This window comes from Stegodyphus dumicola, chromosome 6 (assembly GCF_044657685.1).
Source record: "Stegodyphus dumicola isolate Sdum_Otavi_A_Nest chromosome 6, ASM4465768v1".
NCBI lineage: Eukaryota > Metazoa > Arthropoda > Arachnida > Araneae > Eresidae > Stegodyphus > Stegodyphus dumicola.
In genome coordinates, this window is record NC_140773.1 from 46,785,739 (window position 1) to 46,807,743 (window position 22,005).

General features: G+C 33.2%; 1 protein-coding gene across 1 annotated transcript in view; it reads left to right on the plus strand.

Annotated features, from left to right (window-relative positions):
* The window catches only part of LOC118188375 (BTB/POZ domain-containing protein 7), a 62,655-nt gene that overhangs the window by 33,990 nt on the left and 6,660 nt on the right, over nt 1-22,005 (plus strand). Inside the window, exons 6-8 of the mRNA XM_035358790.2 lie at nt 301-376; nt 3,518-3,843; nt 19,572-19,755. Of these exons, the coding sequence (XP_035214681.1) occupies nt 301-376; nt 3,518-3,843; nt 19,572-19,755 (586 nt within the window). The remainder of the gene's footprint in view (nt 1-300; nt 377-3,517; nt 3,844-19,571; nt 19,756-22,005) is intronic.

Here is a 22,005-nt window from a genome sequence, read left to right on the forward strand (position 1 = left end):
AGAACAAATTAAACACCATAATTTGTTGGGGAAGAATCATATGTTATTACATTAATTAATAGTGGCATTTTTAGTAGATTTAAATCTTATGCATTTATTGTAAAATGTGGTTTTGAATTTTATGACTAAGGAATCATATATATAGAATAAACATTTAAGTAAACTGATTAATATTTTTAATTGCATTCACTAGTTATTAACCAATTATAAATAGCAAAAATCTGTATTGTTGTACATGTCAGATAAAAATATGGTATTATAATGCATTGTTTATTGCATGTTGTATATTATTTACCTTAGGCTGGTGAACTAGAAGTTTTGCAAGCAGTTTTGAAATGGGGAGAACATCAACTTTTTAAACGTGTAGAAGAGCGAGGTTAGTTAGTTCTCTTTCTTGAAGTGGAAATGAAACATAGTAATATTTAACAAATTTTAAATCATATTTTCTAATATTAATAAGTGCTTTACCTGTTATATTAATTTCTCCAGATTATGCATAAGAATGTATATTGTCCTATATTAGTACAAATATATATAACCAAAATAAATTTTTTTTCACATATTCCACATCAAACTAATCTTTTCATTTCTGTTCTCCTTCTCTCGTAATTCATACGAAAATGAGAAATAGCAACTAAAACATTTCCAGAAATGCAGTGCTACAGTAGCATGCAGGGAACATAATAACTTAATGTATAATCAAATGTTGGGAAAGGAAATGTAAGTAAAAATATGTAGTACAGAGGTCGCTATTTATATTTCTGCCCTTTGCTAGGTGACCACAGATGATTCCAATCAAAAGTTTGATATTTTAAATCATAACCTCTTCAGAAAGTCTTGCCATTTTAGCGGGATTTATATTGTTTACAGTAAATAGAAAAATTCATTTCGGCCAAAAAATTGAATTAACTCATGAACATTTTCGTTCGATTATTTTTCATAACATTTAATGTGGATTATCAAGACAAGAGGGCTTCGCTGAACTTAATTCTTTATGCAACAATAAAGATAGATCCAATGGCACTGTAAAAAAACTGGTATGACAAATTCGGTTATGGTCGATGTTTGCTCCAGGACAAATTCCTTGAAGGTTGTCCAAAATCAGATGTTGTGCCAAAAAATATCAATGCTGTGTGTGAACTGATAAAGCAAGATCATCATATGACATACTGTAAGATTGAGGCATCTTTTGGGCCTTAGCATGACGAGCATCAATAAGATGTTATATGAAACATTTCACCGTAAAAAAGATTTGTTCGCGTTTGATGCCGCATAATCTGCATCGAAGGCTGTGTATAACATCTACATAGGTGATGAATCATGGATCTCTGCATAACCTGATCGAGCCTAAAATAAAACAGCAATCGACTGAATGCGTCTTCCAAGATGAGCCAAATCCAACAAATGTTTTTCGTGGAAGAAGCACATCGAAGCAAATAGTTGCCTGTTTTTTTTTTTTTTTTTACATTACCAGTCACGTGGTGACAGTGGCATTAGAGCAATGCAGGACAGTTAATTCCAAGTGGTACATGGCCATTTGTTTGTCAGAAATCATCAGAGAAATTCAAAAAATAACAGAAGAGGCAAATCATTCTTCATCATGACAGTGCGACCTCTCACACATGGGCTCAAGCAAAGGAAATTTTGAAGAGCCAAAAATCAAATTGATAGGCCATCTGCCATACAGCCCTGGTTTGGCACCCAATGACTTTTTTTCAATTCCTGCACATCAAAAATAAATTAGGTGGCCAGTGATTTTGCGACACCCGAAGAAGCAGTTGATACATTCAAAACGTGTTTTACCTCAATCCGAGTGGAAAAAATGCTTTGAACATTGGTTCATATGCATGCAATTGTATATTGATCTTCATGGACAATATTTTGAAAAACGGTAAAATCAATTTTAGTCATAAACATTTGTTTTTCAATTATTAGGGTCAAAATATATATAGCAACCCTCGTACATGAATAATAAAACCTTTATTTTTAATTGCAAAGGGAAATTTTGTCTTGTATTTGGTATAATATAGTTAGTGAATTTAATTTTTTTTTAAGCCAAAGAGCTAATATTCTTTTATGTTTAAAGGGAATATTACAATTTATTTTTTGAAATCGATTTTCTGATCTTTTGTTATGCGAAATGTTTTAGAGAGTCGTGAATAAAAAATAAAAACAAAATCTAGTAACACTTTCATCAGTAAAATAATTCTGTTGAAGAACAGAGACTTATATCAGGTTTTGTCATAGTACATAGAATTTTTCTTTTTAAATTTAATACCAAACTAAGTAATTTTTTTTCTATTTATTGCTTCAGTTAAATTATGGCATATTTATAATTATGTGATTTCATGTTTTAAATAATTTTGTTTCATGCTGGTGGTATAATCTGATTTCATCCTGGGTTGATATTGTAAAATACTTAAGGACTTCTTGTTCGTGTTATTTTACATGGTTATTAACAGTACAAAGTCTGTAATCCGGACTCGTCGGGACTTTGGCGATTCCGGATTAGGGGTTTTTCCATATTATAGATCATCAATTTAAATCTGGTAAGATGGCATGCAGAAATTATACAATTAAAAATATGAAACCATAATTTATGAAATAAAGAGCAATTTTGATCTAAAGGGTATCAAAATTTACAAAAAAAAAAAAAAAGCGTAATACTTTTAAGTTATATTTAATTAGAGATTTAGCTCTTCAATCTGCTATTTCATCTAAGAAAGTATATGTCTTTGATTATATGTGCCTGAGAAAAGTCTTGATAATTAATTAGGTAAACATATCAAGAATAACATTTTTTAAAAAATGGAAAAAAATAAAAGGAAAAAAGGGGAAAATGACTTATTTTATTTTGCTGAGAATTTTCTATGTAACAAGGGAAAATTTTTTTACGAGTGCCTGCCCGGTTCATTTTGCATGAAATAGTATGAAAAATTTACTCTAAAATGATAGCTATTAATGATTTGTTTCACAAGCATATTTTATTCAGTAAGCTAGAATATGTTATATTCTCTGAGCTTTTATTTGGTGCAATAGAATTTTTCTCCTTGAGATTTTCTTTGTACCTCTTCCGACAAGTTAAAAATAGATTTTGGTTCAAAGTACAAATTTTTCCTAAATTGTCACTAAAAAAGATTTGCATAATTTTTGTTGCAAATTTTTCAAATATTTTATATTATAAAAATTATATAATAAATTGGGGTATTGTTTGTTTAAAAAGTTATGGCTTTAACTTTTTAAAATTCTTTATTGCATTTATAGGATTATTTGAAATTTATTAAGTATGAATTTCAGTTTTTGGTCTTTGTGAAAAATTGGTTCTAAATTTCTTATTTTATGTCTTTATGAATAATATAATGATATATAAATAATAAATTATAATACAAATAATAATTTATAATAATATATAAATAAAAATTAATAATATTTTATTTTATATTATATATAAAATGTTTTAATGTATGTATATTAATCAAACATTTCATTCTTGAATTCTTTTATTTGTATTCTGTAGAACCTAATTTGGTGAGCCATACTGCCCATAGCGTCAGTCGGCGGGGATTACGAAGACGAGATTTGAGCGATGTCGAACTTCGAGATTTGTTGTCTGACCTTTTGAGTTGTGTTCGTATAAGTCATATACTACCTCCTGATAGTGAAGTTTTAGTATCAGCTGTTAGACGGGGCCTCATTAGCACACCTCCTTCTTATATGCTGGGAGATGATTTGTGTGTGGGCCACAGTTCTAATCTGAAACCTAAAGCTTGGATTAGAGGCAGAAACAGCCATGGATTATATGTGAAGCCTCGCCTCTTTACACCATTTGTAGAAGAAGCGAAGGTATGATAATATTGTACTTTGAAAATTTATGATATAGGTCAGTGTGTTAAAATCATGTCGACGGAAAAATAATTTTATGCTTAATTAATTGTTTAAGGATATGGCTGAATGTTTTGTTTTGCATTGAATTTTAGATTAAATGACTGTGAAGACTATGAGTTTATTAATGATCATAAGAAGGATTTGTTTTTGATGACTATGATTTGTATATTTTAAATATTTCAAAGTTTTAGGACAATAAAATTTCATTCACTAAATAAAGGTATTATGCATAAAGGGATTTACTGATTTTCTAAATATGTAAGAATAATTTCTTAGTCCAGATTTTCATAGTTTTCTTGATGTGTTTTCAGAAAAGAATTATTTTAGTTTGGCAATATCTTTTTTTTTTTTTTTTTTTTACTAGAAAAATTAAATTTACTCTGATGGGATGCTAAAAAATTAAGTCAATTTTAAACTAGTGGGTATAAATTCAAATTATGTATTATTGTTAATTGCATTGTAGCCACATACCTAATATTTTGCATCCCTGTCTTCATCCACCGCCTCATAGAGAAATAACTCCACCTTTTTGTATTTTTAACATTTATTTCACAAACACAAAACTAATACTAAACTACAATACTAGTAACTGAAATATATAAAGTGATACAATTTCGTTTTCATTAATGGCTCCCACGAGCCTTCCATGTGACCTTCTCTGTCGGTCTCCCTCTTAGAAGCTAAACTTTTGGTGCCTCTCCATATTAAGAGCCAGCACCCTCTATACATCTTGTTGGTTGGCGTCACCCATGCATCACACACCCCATCCAAGATTGAAATAGGGTGAAAACCTATTGAAATATGACAAATTATGGTGACGTCAAACAAAAGAGTTACTTACCTACTAAAGTCTATAAATCAATCAATACTGAAGTTGAAAGATACATAACACAATACTTATACAGGTTACTTCTACACCTACTACAAGACTTCTTCTAAAACTGTAACATATAAATGATTAAAAATTAGTAATGAAACAATTCTAATGCAATAGAATACTTAAAGTTTCTATGATATACTTAAAAGTCTCTAGGAGAGTAGCTGAAAAAGAAAACACATACACACAAAATAATAATCTTAAGAGTTCATAAATGTCTATGAAAAGTTCTTTCTTTCACAAAAGTCACTCAATAATCTCTAGTCTAGACAACGCATCAGATTTGCTTAACTTAGCACCTGGGCAATGTGAAATTGTAGTATCATACTTTTGTAATGCTAAAGCCCATCTCTGTAACTTAGAAGATTGTGGTGCATTCTTTGTGATGAAAGTTAACGGATTGTGATCAGTTATCAGTTCCACAGGTGATCCAAAAATCCAAGTTTCAAACACTTTCAAGCTCCAAATAACAGCATAAGCTTCCCTCTCGATAGTTGGCCATGCTTGTTGTGTTTTGGTTAGTTTCTGGCTGGCATAACTAATCGGGTACAACTTTCCATTTTTCCGTTGAGATAAGCAGGCTCCAACACCTGTTGAAGATGCATCACATTGAATTATGAAAGGTAACTCTGGAACAGGGATATAAAGACTAGGTGCTTCCATTAGGCATTTCTTTAATTTATCGAATGCTTTGTCATGTTTTTCTGTCCAGCACAGCTCTTCAGGACTTCTTCTTTTGGTGAGCCCGATTAATGGATAAGCTGTTTCGGCATAATGTGGAATGTAATTTCTGTAATAATTACATAGGCCTAGAATGCTTTTCAGTTGTTTCTTTGTTTGAGGTGTACCTAATTTCTGGATAGCCTCCCTTTTCTCTGGATCAGTACGATGACTGCCGGAACCGATGATATGTCCTAGATACTTAATGTGAAATTTAGTGAAGGAACACTTCTTGAGATTTACGGAAAACTGTAGTTCAAACAGTTTTGAAAAAATAATGTCAAGATGTACTAAATGTTCATTTCAGCTGTTTGAATAAATTGCTATGTCATCGAAGTAGGCTCGAGCAAAATCTTTGTATTTAGCAAGGGCCTGGTTCATCACTCTCTGAAATGTTGCAGCGGCGTTGCGTAGCCCGAAAGGCATGACTTTAAATTGATACTCAGCTCGATGTGTCTTGAAACATGCTAATTCTTGACTTTCTTTTTCTAATGGTATGGCCCAATAGCCTTTGAGTAAATCAATGCTGGATATCACTTTGGCTTTTCCAATGTGGAATAAGAGTTCTTTAGGATTTTCCATAGGGAAGTCGTCTGGTTTCGTTACTGCATTAAGGGATCTAAAGTCAACGCAAAAGTGAAGATTACCGTCTTTCTTCATAATGCATACAATAGGGTACGAAATTTCAGCGTTGGTTTCTTCAATCAATCCCAATGACAACATTTCTTCGATTTGTTTATCTACTTGAGGCTTCAATCCTTCTGGAATTCGATAAACATACGGCTTCTTTCTTTCAGTGTCATTTAATCTTATTTTATGTTCTCCTACTTTGGCAGTTTGTACCTTATTTATAAATAAGTTTTCATATTTTCTTAACAAGTTCATCATGTCATTCCTTTTATCATCATCTAAATGGCTTAAGTCTACTTCGCTAAGATGAAAATGATTGGACTTGTCACTCACACTGAGTGTAGGATAGACTTTTCCTAGTTCTTCTTCGTTCTCAAATATTATACCTACTGCCTGTACTTTTGGATTAAATTTTCTAATTTTATTTACGTGTACTCTTCTTATTGAACCATCTGTCAGTTTGACTCTGTAAGAATCTGGATTACAACGAGATACTATTTCTGCTGATCCTCTCCATCTGGCATGTAATTTATTACTGGAATCTGGAATCAGCAGGTACACTTGATCTCCAGGATTGAATTATTTATATATAGCCCTTCGATTAGCATATCTTGCATATGCACCTTGTTTCAATTCTGCAATTATAGATGCTTGCTCTGCTGCTATTTCTAAATTCATTTTTAGCTCCTGTAGATAATCAACAGCACTTTTACCCAATTTTATTGGTAATGGAATTTCTCCTGACCATGACGATTGTAATACTGACAACGGACCTCTGGCCTCTCTTCCATACATTAATTTAAATGGGAATACTCCCGTAGTACAATTTGGAATTTCGCGGTAAGCGAATAACAGGTATGGTATGTGTTTGTCCCAATTTTTAGAGTCGTTTCTAATGATATGATGAAGCATACGTTTTAGAACTTGGTTATACTGTTCAACTAATCCCGAACTTTGTGGATGTCCTGGTGTTGCAAATCTAGGACTTGCTCCTAATCTGGCATGAATTTCTTGTGTTAATTCTGTAACAAAATTGGTACCTTGATCACTAGCTATTACCCAAGGTATGCCCGTTCTCATAAAGATTTCTAATAATACGTCACATGTTGATTTTGCTGTAATAGTTCTCAAAAGGACAGCTTCTGACCACCTAAAATGTTGGTCGACTAAACATAGTACATATTTGTGTTTACGTGCTGATGGAGGTTCAATTGGACCGATTATATCTACATTTACTGTGTCGAATGGAAATTCAGGTCGCTGAACTGGAACTATGAGTATACGATCGTTGGTTCTTTCTCTACTTTGTAATTGACATTCCTTACAAGTTGTACAATATTCTTCAGTATCTCGTGACATGTTTGGCCAATAAAATGAATAACGAATCCTTTCTTTTGTTTTTCTCATCCCTAAATGATTTGCAAAAATAGATTTGTGAGCTAATTTTAAAATTTGTTCCCTTCTAACTTTCGGTAATACCAATTGACTAATTGTTCTCCGGAAATTCTTTCGGTATGATAAATCAAATCATCCATTAAGAAATATTTATTTTTATTTCTTTGCTCGTCTTCATAGATATTGCATAATGTCTCACATTCCCTTTGCTGTTGTTTAAAAATACTGGCATCCGAATGTTGACCCACATTTAATTTATCCTCACTTTTGTTTTCACCCTGAAGGCAACTTATGACTAAATTTTGCTCTCCTCCTGTCATAAATAAATCAGCACGGCTTTCACCTTTGAATTGTTTTGACTGATGACTCCTCACTTCCGGGGAGACACAGTCGCAATCACGATTCACGCTAAAGAGATGTGAATCAGAGGTCAATAAATCATAAACATTTGGAGTAATTATGCAGGGAATATGAAGTTTTTCTGTTAAAGCTACTAATATTTTGACAGGTTTCAATAAATTAGGGTTATCAGCATTTCTGATGGATATAGGAATTCTGGCCACTTTAGTTGAGATAGTTTCTCCAAATGCGAAAATTAGGTCAATATTACAGTTGTTCTCAATAGAGAAATTTGATATGTGTTTTGGATTGATAACAGAAATCTCACCCCCCGAATCAATTATGGCTTGGATTTGGTTACCTGCAACACAAATATTTACCTTTTACAATGGTTGCTTAAAAAGTTAATTTGACAAGCAAGGAGATCCAATTTTTCCTATTACTTTATCACTAGTATTTTTTCTGGTGTTTCCTTTTTTAAAGGAGTGTTTGGTTTTTCCAATTTGTTTCTTTGTGGACAAGTTTTTGCGAGGTGCGTTAATTTTCCACTTATGTAACAGTCTTTGGGTGGATATTTATTTTTATTTATGTTGCTTCTCATATGAGGCGGAATGTATTTCGATTCTCTTGAAGAATGGGACAACTTAGCTATATTTTCATTATTGTTAAAAATAGTTTCGTTTAATGATTTGCCTTTGTTTACAAAATATAGCTCAATATAGGTCTTTAGCTAAATCCTTAGGTTTTTAACCAATTTTCTCCTGTTTTAATATTAATGTAAGTTGCCGTTTCTCTATCTAACGTGTGGAAAAGTTTGTCGGAAATCATTAGTTGGCAAAGTGTATCAAAGTCATTAATATCGCATAATTGACAATAATAGTGGAAAGTTGCAGACAGTCTAGATTCGAACTGAACATGTGACTCTTTAGGATCGTGTCGTGCTCTTCGGAAATTCATTAAAAATTCATAAGCCATTGGCTGATATTCTCTTAATACTAGTTTTTTAATGGTTTCATAAGCTTTTAGTTCTTCATCATTAATGTAAAATAATATATTAGTTGCCTTATCCCCTAAAATGTTAATCAAAATTTCGGATTTGAGCTCCTGTGGTACATTTTTAGTTATGAATGCTCTCTCTAATGTTTGAAAAAACAAATTGAAGTTTTCCGATCTTCCCGGAACAGGAATAGTTAATGTTTTAATGCTCTTTATAGAATTTTCCAAATAATTTCTCGAACCTGTAATCATGTCTTTATCTGCGCAAGATCCATCTTTAGCTGTGTTCTGACTTCTAACTTTTTCCAATTCTAATTCTTTCTGTAGCTGTGCTAATTTTATTTTCTCAAGTTCAACGTTTTGAGCTTCTAAGCCTAACTGTGCATCCCTAGCTTTTACTTCATTTTCAATTTTTTGAGCTTCTAAGGCTAACTGTGTATCCTTAGCTTTTATTTCATTTTCTTCTCTAATTTTTCTTTCCTCAACTATTGAGTTTAATAATCCAATTACAAATTCTGGATCATTTTTAAATATTTTACTGTCTTCAATTTTACCTTTTAATTGAACCACTGTTAAACCAACAGTTTGTGTATCTTAAATTTCGCCAAGAAGGTTTACTAAATCTTCTTTCTTAGTATTCTTATACATTTTAATTTATATATATCTTCTATACTTCAATACATCTATCTCTTCAATACATGTAACACCAAGTAAATAAAATCAAAAACTTCTTACCTGCTTCTCTTGAAGTTTCTCTACCATCATCTAAACCGTGATTCTCACCCCTTTTTTCATCCTCCGCCTCATAGAGAAATAATTCCAACTTTTTGTATGTTGAACATTTATTGCACAAACACGAAACTAATACTAAGCTACAATACTAATAACTGAAATATATAAAGTAATACAAATTAATTTTGGTTTTATTAATGGCTCCCACAAGCCTTCTCTATGACCTTTCTGTCGGTCTCCCTCTTGGAAACTAAACTTTTGGCGCCTTCGGATTGAGAGCCAGCACCCTCTATACATTTTGTTGGCTAGCGTCACCCATACATCACAGTAGAGCTTTCTGTCCTTCTCCTGACACCAAAATGTTTTGCATGCATACGGGTTCGCAATTGATTGAATGCCCACAGCTCCGTTGATAGGTTGATAAAATTTATTTTATAAAAAATAGCACCTCACAGGTTTAGAAATTTCTACAAAAATAGTCTTGCAACTCTTTACAATATAATTAGTAGTTACACTTCAAGCTACTGTGAACATTAAAGAGAACGGAATGCAAAGCGCAGCTAAATAGTGAAGCTATACTCGGAACTCACACTGAGTTAACACCTAACTACAACAGTTGAGAGGAGATGCTCTCACCAGCCACTGAGATATTTCTAGTACTCTCTGCTTCTTGAAATTACCAGAAGGCAATATGAGCGTTGAATTACGGTTACAGCTAATAACAGTGATCAAGTACATTTATTCAATTACAATCATGGGCTGGACCCAAATGGCGCGAAGTTTGGGCAGATTTTGGGCATTTTGTCATTAGAATTGGCGAAGAAAATTTGTCACCAAAACCGTTGTCAGCTTGGTGATGTCTCGCCAATTTACCAAGATACCCATTTACTCAATGTTAAACAGTCTTGGCCCTGTATTCTAACTTTTTCATCATAGGTTCTCCCTTTCGATTTTTCCAGGTTACATTACACAGAAAACTACAACAATTTCACATCTAAATGCATTATTATTACCTCATCTATGTATAAAATTCGTAACAATATGTTTAATTCATAAAAGAAAAAATATGTCAGGAGTTATTATTTGCCAAAAATATGGACACTTTTACAAAGGGAGAATCAATATTTAATATACTGTGCAAGTTGTTTGAAGAAAGAGAAATTTCTGTTTGTAATATTTTGTCAGCTGCTAATAATGGTGCTCCACCAATGATGGGACATCTTAAGTGTTTCATTTGAAACATGCAATACCAAATATACTTGATGTACATTATGTTATTCATCCTGAGCAATTGGTTTCAAAAATTCTAAACGAAGGCTCGCATATGTCACTTTGTTACATTATTAGAGCAGTTAATAAGATTAGAAAAAATTTATTGCATGGCAGATTATTTGGCCAATTTTATAAGAAAATTATGAAGATTATTGTCACTTGCTGCTGCAGTCAGAAATTCATTGGCTATCAAAATCTAAATCATTTTTTTCAATCTGTTTAACTCAGTACTGTACTTTCATGAAAACAAAGACGAAAAATTGCACAAAAACTTGATTACATCCAAAAATGGCAAAAATTGACAGACCTGTTTAAAATACTTAATAAAGTCACTCTACAATTGCAAGGTGATAAGTTGAATTTTTTTTTTTTTTTTTTTTTTTTTAAGGTCATAGCTGTTTTGCGGGAAAAACTTTGTTCAAACAAAATTTAGGTAAAGATGAGTACAGTCACTTTCCTACATTATCTGTAGGCTTGCCAAAACCGGAAAATTTTCATGCTACCAACACTTGGACATTCTCCATGCTAATTTTACAGTGCCATATCAGGATATTGTAACAATGAATATCTCAAATTGGGGTTTTAGATCTAAGATCTAAACTTAGAAAAATCGTAGATTTCGCAACTAACAAAGAACTAAAAGTAAAATTCAGAAATAGATACTGAAAGTTCTGTCTTCAAAATTCAATACCAGCTCTAGGTTCAATGCAGTAGCCAATTTACTGTCAAAAAGGGAACAGACTGCACATCACTGAATATGGCGATTTGCGACTGATGTTAATAAAATTGAAATTCAGCATTAACAAACTTCTAAAATTCTGCCATTTCTAAATGATTTTATGTATATTTTTAAATTTTTAACTACATTTAATGGCCATTTTAATTAACTTTGTGATTCTTAATAGATAGACAAATATAGATTTAGATAATATGCTACAATATTGTAATATTTGTTAAAATTAACTATTTTTCCTGAAATGGAATGTGTATTTGTGAAAAGGCAAAAATCTGATATGTCTAGGGTGACTGTCTGTAAAAGTCTACAGATAATATTGGAGAGACTACCTATTACCTAAAAAGCCCATTCTACAGTAGTGTATAGTAACAATTGGAAGGGAATATCATGAATCTCTCTAGCATGTTCCTTCATCCAGTCAAGCTCTCTTCTTCTTTATGATACAGTGCATTATCATCCTAAAACATGCCAGAACTATTTAAATAGAAGTATTGCATAATGGTGTGTATATGGGGCCCTAACATGTTAGGTCATGTGGATGTCCATAAACCATACCTGCCAACTTTTACGAATTTTTCGTAATTTTTACGAAAATGCGTTTGTCTTTACGATTTTACGATCGTAATCCATTTTTTACGATTTTTTTCCTTTTTCAAGTGTTTTTGGTGATTTTTGTTGAAATTTTAGAATTTTTCACCAATTCAGCGATTTTTGCCAATTGCATCGCGTTTTATCGCCAACTACCAACTACTTCGAATCCAGTAACCTGCGGTTTCTCCCAACTCGCCGCTTAACCAGCTAATCCAATGCGCTGAACTTGTTTCTTCTTCCACACTTTTCTTTGTGGGCGCCAAAATCTCCCCTGCTTATCCAAATTCTTAATGATCTTTTGAAAGAACTTTATACTAAGTTTGTAAAACCGTCTGTTGTGAAAAACAATGTGTTGATTCGTGTTGCCTATAATAGTTTGGCAAATCAAAAGGATGACAATGATCTTATAATTGGAAATCAAACCAGGGAACTTGTAAATTCTTTGAAAGATTATGAGAAAAAAGAATTTTTTCAATGTGTTAGAAAGTACTTTTCCTCAGCCTGTGATTACATTGTAAGGAAGTTTCCTTTGCAAAATGAAGTTCTTTTAAATGCTGAAGTGGCAAATTTGAAACAAATTGGAAATTCATCTTTTGAAAAGATTCGTTTTTTTTATTGATAAATTTCCATTTTTGTTAACAATTGAAGAAAATGAATGCCATAATGATGCTTTAGATGAACTACAGAACCCATTTTCTGCTGCAGAGTTTGAAGACTTTGCCAGTTCTAGAGAAGATAGACTTGATGTCCTCGTTGGTACCATAAAAAGAATAAAAAGAGCTGATGGAACACCAAAATATGATAAACTAGCAAGAGTTTTATGTGCTATTCTCGTAATTCCACACAGTAATGCTGAGTGCGAGAGAGTCTTCAGTGATGTGAAGAAAAACAAAACTATGTTTCGTTCTTCAATTTCACCAAAAACTCTAGAAAACATTTTAATTGCTAAATGTTATGAGGAAACTAATTGTTATGACAGGAAATTTTCCAAAGAATTTTTGGCTAAAGCCAAAAAATGCACTCTAAATTCATTGCAATAATTTTTTTGTGTAACATTAAGTTCTTGTTTTATGTTTCCTAATAAATTTTTTAGTTACTACTTAATTGAGATTTACTAATGTAAGTACAATTTTCTTTTTTCTATTTGTATAAATTGTTATTTTTTTAATATCAAAGCATGATATTAATTCTTCGTGTTCTTCTGAATTTGCGGGAGAAATCTTCTGAATTTTTATCTTTAGAGGTTGGCAGGTATGCCATAAACAATAGCGATCCTAATCCGTGTCAACAGAAGCATCTCCCACAGCATGACTGTCATTGCCACTAATCTTGTTCAGCCCTCATACACATTGCCTATAATCTTGGGTTATTGGTGTCAAACATGTATAGGTCTTTCAGATTGCTGGAGGAAAAAAAAAAAAAAAAAATATTCATGGGACCAGTGCATTCTATCCAGTCCTTGACAATCCAGTCAGCATTCTTGTGGGCCTTCACTGGATAAAGCTCGTGGTGAGGTTAAGAATGTTTGACTTAAAGAGGCAGCTGCAACAGGAGTTCACTTAAAGTGTGGGTATTGTTTATTCATTGTTGTGTACTTCTCATAAATTCTGGATCCTGATGTTATGTTCAACCTTTACACATTATTATACAGTACAAAGTTTGTAATCTGGACGTCTATAATCTGGACCTCAAAGCTACAAACTTTATGCACATGCACATTTAATGTATAACGGACGGTATAAGCTAGGCTAAAATTATCAAAGGCATTTCAGTAAATATTGCAGATTGCGCTGTTCCTTAATTTTCTAATTGGATCCATCATATTATTTTTTGCAGACTGTTAGAACAATTTTATAAAAATTAAGCTTGAACTTTTGATTATGTCAAAAAGAGTTTCTGGAGCTGCCAAAAGAAAGCATGTTTCGATGTCCATTAAACAAAAAGCAGAATTGCTGCAAAAAATGGATAAAGTCCTATCCATCTCAAAATTATGCAAGAAGTATGGCATTGGAAAGTCCACTATATATGACACAAAAAAAAGGAACTTTTTGAATTTTTTGTGGAAGCATCTTAAACAACGTACATTGAAAGAAATGTTTAATAAAATAAACAAATAAATATTAAGCTTCTTTTTTTTTTTTTTTTTTTTTTTTTTGTAAATTTTGATGCCTTTTAGATCATAATTGTTCTTTATTTCATATTTTTAATTGTATAATTTCTGCATGCCATTTTACCAAATTTAAATTGATGATCTATAATCCGGAATTGCCGAAGTCCCGACGAGTCTGGATTACGGACTTTGTACTGTATTTGGCAATTATGCCTATTGATGTCTGTTGACCCATTCAGTCATGACTGACTGTTTCACTATGCTAGAATGAGTGTACGGGACCAATTTTTCTGATTGGATTATTGAGGTTTCCATTTTCAAGCACCCACAATCAATCAAAGCACAATTTTTAGTAAGTGTATTATAAATCATTGCAACCTCACATTTCCATTTATGTTATAAAATTTAGCCTGATATGTATTTTAACTTTATTGGTTGCATTATCTGTGGTCATGTAATAATTCTAACAAAGTTGAAATTAATCATCAATTGCATTTTGATGAGGTAGTCCCAAATAATTGAATACTGAGCATATGGGTTTTTCCATTTAAACTTTTATTTTAATATCTGAAACATATATAACTTTAAGTGTTATTTTGTAATTGATGTTTTAAAATTTGAGTTATGATATTCATTTAAATGTTTGTTTTAATAATTATTCTATGAATTCTAATTCTTAATTCCTGTATTATTAGCAATATTTATAATATATCATGAAACTATTTAATCATTCAGAGAGTTTTATTAAGACTAGGAGTTTTGGAAGTCACTATCTGTTTTGAAAAAATAATGAGAATTAAGAAAAGTGAATTTAAAATATGAAAACTACATTTATTTAAAAATAAATTGTTGCAAAGAATAGTATTATCAATTTACCATGTGCAGGTAGTAGTAACTGTCATGGTCTTTGTACATTGATCGTCTTGGTGACCTGCGAGTAATGGTCTTCACATGGTTACAACAAACATATAGTACTTTGTGTTTGCAATGCTCATTAAGTTGTGATTCTTATTTAGTGAACGGTGCTAAGTAAATTTAATGAGAACACTAACCACAAGGATCAATGGTTAAATTGGTATTCTCACTGAAACTCTCCTTCTAAAAGACTGGAACTATGTTTACTGTAAGCACCCTTTCTTTGAGAGTTCAGGAAGTTCACTAAAATTAGCTAATCAGATTATATTATCTAATTTTTATGTAAAAATATGGATTTGAAATGCACATTTGTATGCCAATATGGCATTTCTAAAAAATATATATTATGACACTGAAACATGTAGTCACCTAAATACTCTGCTGTATTTTTAATAGGTATCAAGGTTATTGTGATTTAGCTAGCTTTTGATGATTTGACGAGTCTTGTTTGTCCTTTACACTTGTAAAATTAATAAAGAGGTGTTAATGATACATAGATTTGTAGCAAAATGTGAAGTATGTGGCGTTCCGACAGATACTTCAACTTCTATACATAAACATGGCGCCATGTGTAAAATCCAGTTCTTTATCGGAGCAGCAAAGCGACGTCATTACTCACTCAGACTTCTCGCAAAACAACTGTACGCGACGGTAGCATGAACTGTGTTCCGAGCTCTGCGTTGATCTCTGCAATGTAATTTAAATTGTAATTTAGTACTTAATATATTCTTTTATTATTGTGGATGTAACTCAAGCAATTATTGGTGTCGACTTCTTGACACATTTCCACCTTCTAGTGGATGTCAAGAATAATTGTTTAATTGATGCTACAACTCAGCTGACATCACAGGGCCAAGCTTCTCACATATCGAACGTACCTACCAACATAAGTGTTGTATCGGGCAGCACACGGTTTCATTGGTTATTAGCAGAATTCCCTGACATTTTAAACCCATCCAAATCAGGGCATCATACTCATCAGCCAGAAGTGTATCATCACATTGAAACACATGGCCCACTTTTATTTTCCAAGCCTCGTCATCTTTTTCCAGAGATGCTAAAAGCTGCTCGCAAAGAATTTGAATTCAAGCTAGCACAGGGAACCATTCGCCCATCTAAAAGTCCATGGGCCAGTCCACTTCACATGGTTAAAAAGTCTAATGGTGACTGGCAGCCTTGTGGAGATTATCGTCGACTTAATGCCGTCACAGTCTCTGACAGATATCCAGTCCCACATATCCAAGACTGTACCCATCTTTTTCATGGAACAAACATATTTTCTACCCTCAATCTTGCCAGAGCATATCATCAGATCCCAGTGCATGCTGAAGATGTGCCCAAGACCGCAGTGACTACAACATTTGGTCTCTTTGAGTACTTATATATGCCATTTGGCCTTCGCCATGCTGGCCAAACATTTCAGCGTTTCATAGACCAAGTACTGTCTGGCCTCGATTTCTGCATCCCATATTTTGATGATATCCTGGTTGCATCTACAGATGCGGAAGAACATTTTCAACATCTGCGTCAGATTTTCACTCACCTTAAAGATCATGGATTAAAACTAAATCCATCCAAATGTGTACTTGGTCAACCCTCAGTTTCCTTTCTTGGATGTATTATCACCCAGAATGGAGTCAAACCTTTACCGGAAAGAGTCAAAGCAATTAACGACCTACCTCAGCCCAAAACCATCTGAACTGAAGCGTTTTCTAGCAATGTTAAATTTCTACCGATGCTTTCTGCCAAATGCCGCAAAAACACAAGCCTGCCTACATGAGTTTCTGAAGAATAGCAAAAAAAAAAAAAAAACGATCAACGAGCTGTCCCTTGGACTGAATCTGCATCTGCAGCATTCGTGCAATACAATCACGATCTGGCAAATGCAGCCACACTTTCTTATCACTCACCTAGTGATCAGCTCTCTATAATGGTAGATGCATCTGACACGGCCATAGGAGCAGTGTTTCAAGCCCATACCACTAAAGGACTTTCCCCAATGGCATTCTTCTCCAGAAAACTTACTACTGCAGAAAGGAAATACAGCACATATGACAGGGAGCTACTTGCTGTGTACTGTGCTGTTAAATACTTCCGGCACAACTTGGAAGGACACAACTTCATCATTTTTACCGATCATCGACCATTAACCTTCACTTTTAGAAAAAACTCTGGCTCATGTTCTCCTCATCAGCTTCGACATCTGGATTTCATCGCCCAGTTTAGTACAGATATCAGATATGTCTCTGGTACTGATAATTGTGTCGCTGATGCCTTGTCTCGGGTAAACAATATCAACCGCACTACCCCAGATTTCTCTGAAATTGCAAAAGCTCAATTGCATGATGAGGAACTCAAGAACCTAATCTCAAATCCACAAACCTCCCTTCAGTTACAACCGCTGCACATTGATCCAACGCTTAAAATTTACTGTGACATACAGAACAATAGAATACGTCCCTATATTCCTGTCAATTTTAGATGTGAAGTGTTTAATGCCTTGCACAATTTGGCACATCCTGGAATCCGTGTCACCAAAAAGCTGATCGCAGACAAATTTGTCTGGCCAGCAATGAATCAAGACATCACAGAATGGACTCCTTCATGTATTAGATGTCAACAGTGTAAAGTATCCCGTCACACTCACAGCCCCATTCAACAATTTAACCTTCCAGCAAGACGCTTTGATCATGTGCACTTAGACTTGGTGGGCCCATTGCCTCCTTCAAATGGTCACACTTACCTCCTCACTTGTATTGATCGGTACACAAGATGGCCTGAAGCCATTCCTATTGAAAATATATCCACTGAAACTGTAGCTCGAGCATTCATCTCCCACTGGCTTTCAAGATTTGGCATGCCTACCACCATCACTACTGACCAAGGCCGACAATTTCAATGTCACTTGTTCGCATCCCTCACCCCTCTTCTTGGCATTCGCCATATTCGCACAACACCATACCATCCATCTGGAAATGGGATGGTGGAACGCTTTCACCCATCTCTCAAACAAGGTCTAAAGTGCCACAGTAGCACACACAGGACAGAAGCCTTACCCCTAGTCTTGCTTGGTCTTCGCACAGCATTCAAAGAAGACATTGGTAGCATTTGTGCTGAAATGTTATATGGTGCAACCCTCCGTCTGCCAGGTGAATTCTTTCACCCAGAATCTACTCCAGTTATCGACCCTCCAACATTCCTTCAACGTTTATGTGAGACCATGAGCAATATCTCGCCAACCCCAGCATCTTCACATAACCAGCCAAGCTATTTTGTACATCCTACGCTTGAGACATCTTCGCACGTATTCGTGCGCAACGATGCAATTAAGCCAACTTTAACACCTTCATATGATGGTCCATTCAAAGTTGTCAAACGAACACCGAAACATTTCACCATCATGTGCAATGGCAAACAATCAGTGATTGGAATCGATCGTCTCAAACCAGCATTTCTAATGCAAGATTCAACAACTTCTTCATCAACATCACTCCCGGAAGAAAGCTTACATCCCGTTAAAGAGCAACCTAAAACTACCAGATCTGGAAGAAAGGTTAAATTTAACCCAAAGTACTTATAACGTACCAATGGTACTTGGGGGGGGGAGTACTGTGGCGTTCCGACAGATACTTCAACTTCTATTCATGAGATGGCGCCACGTGTAAAATCCAGTTAATCGGAGCAGCGAAGCGACGTCCTTACTCACTCAGACTTCTCATCAGACAACTGTACGCGACGGTAGCATGAACTGTGTTCTGAGCTCTGCAATGTAATTTAAATTGTAATTTAGTACTTAATATATTCTTTTGTTATAGGAGATTGTCTACTCTTATTTTCTTTAATTATATCATGCATTAAGCACACGACCACCAAAAGTATATTTTTAAATTTTGATGTGCGTAGAAAAGGAAATTTATGAGAAAATAATATATTTTTGACTTTTTTGTTTTTTGAAAACCTAGAATTTAGTTAAAATAGTCATTAAAATAAACTGATATATGTGCAAAAATAATGTATAGTGCATTAAAGAAGTTTTAGTTTCATTTTTTTCCCTCCCTTAAAATCAGCTGGGATCTTTTTTTGTAGCCTGTCCAGTCAAATTTTCCTCCTCAAAATTAATAAATATTGAATGTAAGTTAAACTTTAATATTGTTTAACATTTAACTTTTTCCATTATAGACATGGTGCATGGTGGAATCTTTCCTTTTTTTAATAACAGTGCAAAATTTAATTGAAGTACATTTTCAACAATGCACTGTTTGCATGCAGTTTATATGTGGTTATTTTTTTTTTTTTTTTTTTTTTTTTTTATTTGCGATTTAAGTCTAGAAGTATTATTTTGTAGCTTTATAATTTTCCTTTCATATTTTCAGGCTTGGCTAGAAGAGCAGTTAGGTCAAGATACTGATGTTGTTCGTCAACAGGTGTGGCACATCTCCCACATTCCTGATACATTGTATATGGTTGAAAAACCTTTATCTTTTAGTGAGGGAGTTGTACCTCTGGGGCACTTATGTCCCTTGTCAAGTCTTGAATTTATGAAGGATGTTGTCCTTGGTAATACTTTTCATTCTTTTTGTCATATTGACTTTTAAACATTTCTAAAATAGCTATTTTCAAATGAGTGAATTCTTTTTTTAAAGTGTTTGTGTTGTAATTGTGATTCATGAAAAATCAAATCTTCTGTTTTTAATTTATTTGTTCTTAACAGTTCGAAGAAAACTTCGTTTGACAGCAAAACTTGGGTTGAGCCGGGTTTATAAAATTCTGGATCTGTCAGTTTAATTGTTCTTAATGCAGTCAGATGCATAATGTTTAGATGTTTTGCAGGTATTATGTGTGTTATTTTGGAAACAACATAAAAATTTAAAGTGCAAATATAACTTTTATCTGCATTTGCAATCGTTGCGACTACACTTTCTTTTATGTTTCTATTAACTCCGTTTAATCCTGATACAGAAGCATTTATTATTTTTCCTCGTAAATTTGATGATTCAACACTTCCTTCGACAGAAAATAATTTTGCCTGCTGTTGTCTCAAAGTACGGCAAGTGATATAATTCCCATCAAAGTTTTTAATGTGAATTATAGTTGTGGACAGTATTACTTGTTTATTAAAACCAGAAGCCATAGTCATTGCAGAGCTGCTATTAGAAGTGGATTGTTTATATCCACTGGCATCAATCCTGTAAGTCTCCATAGAAGGAGTAAACACATTAGCGTCTGGCAAAAGAGTTTTGCTCAGAGTTTACATTACACAAATTATATGACGCTGCATTGGCGATTTCGCTATCTTCCTTACCTAGATGCAATAATGTATGGTGACATTTATGGCATTTTTTGCACATGTAAATGCTGTTACAAGAATTAATCTTATGAAGCAATGATAAACAGTTAAAGAAGAGCTTTTTTGCCTTTACAAAATTTAATCGTTTTTAACGGATAAATTAAAAAACTGATTACATTTTAACAATATATGATCTCCTTTGCAATAAGAACAAGTTTTCAAATTTTCTGAAAGATATGGCAATACTTTTGAATTAAGGAAACGCTTCGTTTGGTGATTTAGAGGTTTGTTATGTTGCAAAGTGCACGAATGTTCCTTTAAAAAATGTTAACTGTTCTATTGTCCTATTTCATCCTTTTTCAGCGATCTTTCGCACAAGCTTCTCATTTTTTAAATTCAGCTAATTTTGTCGATCTTTTCGACTAATAAAGAATTAGCATATCGCTGAAACCATTCACATTTGTTCTGACACTTTCAAAGATCTTACACATTCATTTATATTGTCAACAAAGTTTAAAAGCAAAGGGGCTATGTCTAAGGCATCTGATTTACAAGAACTTTACAAATATTGTAATTTTTGCACATTAATTAAAGTTTTGTTCTTGTGAACTGTTGCAAAAAATGAATCTTCAAATTCGATCCACTCTTCAGTTTTTCGACTAAATATGGGAAGCGATAACTTTGGTAATATTACTTCAGAAACAGAAATGTCTTTAGGCAAAATGTTCTCTGCTGGTATTAGTTTTTACAGAACTGGATTTTAAATGTTTTCTCTTAATTATCAAATTAATGTTGTCTAAATTGTCTATTATAGTTTCTTTCTCTGTTATGAATGTGTCATTATCTTTATCATAACAGTGTGACAATATAGAATCAAAAACTTGTTTTACTTCTGTTTGAAAACATGAAATTTTAAGATTCATGTAACTGCAGTAAGGCTGTATCTGCTTCATCAATAGTTGAATTTACTCTTTCTTTAAACCTTTATATATTAGATTTTACACTTTTTTTATTTGTTTTAAACAATTTTAATTTGACCATATTGATAAGTAAGTCAAAATTTTACTTACCAACCTTTCGAACGTACGGATTGTGTATTATTCCAGCCCTTAGGTTTTCAATTAATATCTTCTGCGTGACGATGACCAAAAATGCTGTGGATGCGAATATGATGTTTTTACGATGAAATATGTAGCATTTTAACATAATTATTACTAATGTTTAAAAGAGAGTCAATTATTATTTATTGAATTGTCTAAATGCGTTGTGTGCCACTATAGGCGAAAACAAGACTGCAGGTGCTTAGGATTACATGAGTGTGTTCTAGCCAGCATGCGCCAAGAACAAGATATCACCAAATGCATTGAAAACATATTGTTTATAAAAGAAAAACAATTAGTACTCAACAAGACTTGACAGTGACCTTTAGTAATTAGTATGATATTTATGTTTAGAATGTAAACAATAATTATTTTTACCTTATTAAAAAGGTTTATGCCAGGGAAACAACGTTTATAGGA